A 3,547-nucleotide genomic window follows, 5' to 3' on the forward strand; every position below is an offset into this window, starting at 1 on the left:
TCGGTGTCCTGACCCTAGGTCGGGGAACTTAATTATCTTTGACTTTCCTCATCTCAGTTGTTTCGCCTGGGAAGCCTCTTTGGCACTGTATGTGCATTCTCTATTATTCTGTTCTGGGACATGTACAGAACCTGTAATATGGGTCTAACTTTTATGTTGAACATCCTGCAGAGAACTCATCACTCCAGTGCAGGTTGAGGAATTGCTTTTAATCTGTGAATCTGGCCTAGCATCTGGTTATGAATCACTTTTATTTCAGATTCTGGATTTCCCACCCTCCTAGATTCCTTCAGAACTCACATTGTTCCCTGGAGATTTGGGACATGATGAGAGAAGGGCAAGTGAGTTTAACGGGAAGGAGATTGTCCTCATAACCATTAATGGGCTGGGTTCTGGAATGGAGGCAGGCAGGCAGCTTAGCAGTCAGATGACAAATTCTGTTTATGTGAATGGTGTTGGTTTTAATTTCTAGGTGAGCCCTGAATCTGAAAGAGGAGATGATAGCCAGCAAGTAATAGAGTAAACACTACTACCTGTGCATTAATATTGCCAAAGAGCTCTGAACCCCCAAAGCTGGGATGCAAGGATGGGGAATTATGCTTTATGGTAACCACTATAGAGAAGGAAGTCCACAAAGACCTGGGATGTATTCAGAGGGCAGAGTTGGGGATATGCTAAAGCATGTGGAGGATCTAAAGGAAATGGGCATTCATTAGGCCTTCCTGGAGTTGACATGGAGCATGTGGGACTGACCTTTCAGTCTCTGCATTAGTTTGTCTCTCTCTGTATAATGTAATTCCCTTGTGAATCTGTGCTCAGGCACCAGGAGATGAACCAGCCTTTCCCCCCCTAAACAGCTTCAGGACTCTTTCCCGAATCTGCTTGGTTTTCACCCCATAAACGATGGTGTTGAGCATGGGAGGCAGGAGCAGATAGAGGTTGGCTATAAGGATATGAGTGTGTGCTGTGATGTGATGGCTTCCAAAGCGATGTGCAAGGATGCTGAATAATGCTGGTGTGTAGCTGGTGATAATGGCACAGATGTGGGCCGTGCAGGTGCTGAAGGCCTTGCTGCATGCTTCCTTGGAAGAGCGGCTCACCACAGCCCTGAGGATCATTGCATACGTGACAAAGATGCATAATATGTCAAAGCCCCCAATCACCAGGGCAGCTACCAAGCCATAGATGGCATCAACCCTGATACTGGCACAGGCCAGCTTCACCACAGACATGTGGTCGCAATAGGTGTGAGGGATGATGTTGGTGTGATGGCAGTACGGCAGTCGCTTGGTAAAGACAACAACAGGTATGATCACCATCACTCCCCTGAGGAAGGTGACCACCCCTGCTGTGGTGATGACAGGGTTGGTCAGGATGGAGGCATACCTCAGGGGGTAACATATGGCCAGATAGCGGTCCAAGGACATGAGCATGAGCACACCAGACTCCATCCCTGTGAAGGTGTGGACGAAGAACATCTGGGTTAGGCAGGCATTGAAGCTGATCTTTTTCATTTTGAACCAGAAGATGCACATTGCCTTGGGCACCATGGATGTGACCAGCCCAATATCAGTGAGGGAGAGCATGGAGAGGAAGTAGTACATGGGCTTGTGGAGAGCGTCCTCAATCCGGATGAGGTAGAGAAGACTGCAATTCCCCACCATGGCAATGATGTACATGGAGCAGAATGGGATGGAGATCCAGAGGTGAGCTTCTTCCAAACCTGGGATGCCATTCAGGATGAATACGGAGGGGGTCATGTCAGTCACGTTGATCTTTGCCATGACAGTTGCCTGAGGGTTGTGGTTCCCCTCACAGCAGGTTTTGCTCCCTAGGAAGGAGGAGAACATGGGACATTAAGCACTGAGAGGGACAGTAATAAATGGTGAAAATGTCCTTAGCACCCTCCAACCAGACAGCCCCAAACTGAGGGACATTGCACATTGCATGCACTGGAGGGGATGTGTGGGGTAACTGTAGTCCTACCAAGACTGCTTGATACAGCTAAAGGGTGATGAGAAGATGATTCCCAGTATAAATGCAGGGTTTTAGTCTTCCACCACTGTTTCAAGCTTTCCTAGTTGGGGTAAATTTCTCTTGAGGAGATTTTTTTGAAGAAGTTAATGTAAAATTTGTGCTGGGGCTTGGATGATGGAGACAGGCACAGAAGCAAGTGCAGAGCGATTCCTTTTCTTTCTCCCTTCCCTCTTTTTTGTGATGAATTTGATTAATTTTCTGAAAGAAACAGACATATTCTGTGGGAGAAAGGAACAGATTTAAGAACATAAGAAATGCCACACTGAGTCAAACTAACGGTGCATGAAGCCCAGTCTCCCACAGTAATGGGAGTGGATGCTATAGAGGGAGAGCATTGAACTGGATATCTCTAGAGTGATCAATCCCCTATTCATTACCTTCCCTGTCATCCTCCATCCATTAGACTAGAGATGCCAGAAAAAAACATTTGCAACCTTGCTGTTCAGTAGCCAACAGCAGGCTTATTGGTTGTAGATTTTTCTGAATATTAAGAGGTAAGTTCTGCATCATATAAGAGCCTCAGAGATGTGTATATATCTTCTAAGCACCATGTTTGGCACTTCTGCAGAGTATAAATACAATTTGCACTTGCTCAGCTGTGTGCACCTTTTGCTTCTCTTCCGGGCATGCTCAGAATGCTGCTCTATCCCCACGTCTCAGCCCTGTCATCACTTAATGCCGTGGAAGTCCCCAAAACTGTAGGTGGAGATAAGCCTGGGGGAGGTGGTCGGTGGAAGGGAGCGGGGTGTGAGGGGGTGGCTTTCTCACCTTTCAGCCCAATAGCCAGGAGAAGTGTTCCATTTGTCTCTTAATCCTAGGATTTGGGACACCCAATTAAATGATCAGGCACCAAGTTTTAAGGAAGCAAAAGAAAGTTCCCTTTTATGTATTAAGTAATTAGCTTGAGAAATCAATTACTGCAGTGTGTTGGGAAGGCCATGCGTGTTGGACAGGGATGCATTGGTGCATTTGCACCTCCCCCCCAACTCTGATTCCTACTCCACTCAAAATTTAAAACCAACTGCCTGGCAGTGGCAGCAGCATTTCCATTCTGTGTTGAGGGCATCAACTGACTTCATGGCTCCTTATTATCTACATGATCCCTTCTCAAGTATTCATTGCACGGGTGATAACAACTCTCTCTTCTTTTTAATGGTCTTGATCTTCCACCAAGCAAGACTTCCTTTGCTCTGAAATGCTGCTGTCTTTTTGCTGCTCCTGGTCATGGAGCTCCTATTTCACAGCCCTGCTGATTGTTTTTAAAGCGTGCCAATGAAGTTCTATGTTTTTGCTCAGTTTAAACTGAACAATCCAGTCCAAGGCCCCAAGCATGTTAGTAAAGCTTCTAGTTTCTTTTTCACTGGAGAAAAAAATGTTGTGTTATATGTGATGATGCACCTCGCCATCTGGACCCCCATTTTCAAAATTCTAGATCTGCCCATGGACAGGTCCATCAGGGACTGTTAAGTATAGGAATCAAGGATGTCGATTCTGGCTCAGAATATCCGGA

At 46.2% G+C, this 3,547-nt stretch overlaps 1 protein-coding gene across 1 annotated transcript; it reads right to left on the minus strand.

The window, feature by feature from the left end:
- Window positions 1–815: 815 nt before the first annotated feature.
- Window positions 816–1,784, minus strand: LOC102566507 (olfactory receptor 52N4-like). Its single transcript, XM_014608124.2, has one exon. It carries the CDS (start codon window positions 1,782–1,784, stop codon window positions 816–818), a length of 969 nt encoding a protein of 322 aa, XP_014463610.2.
- Window positions 1,785–3,547: the final 1,763 nt, after the last annotated feature.

Source organism: Alligator mississippiensis, chromosome 1, assembly GCF_030867095.1.
Source record: "Alligator mississippiensis isolate rAllMis1 chromosome 1, rAllMis1, whole genome shotgun sequence".
Taxonomy (NCBI): domain Eukaryota; kingdom Metazoa; phylum Chordata; order Crocodylia; family Alligatoridae; genus Alligator; species Alligator mississippiensis.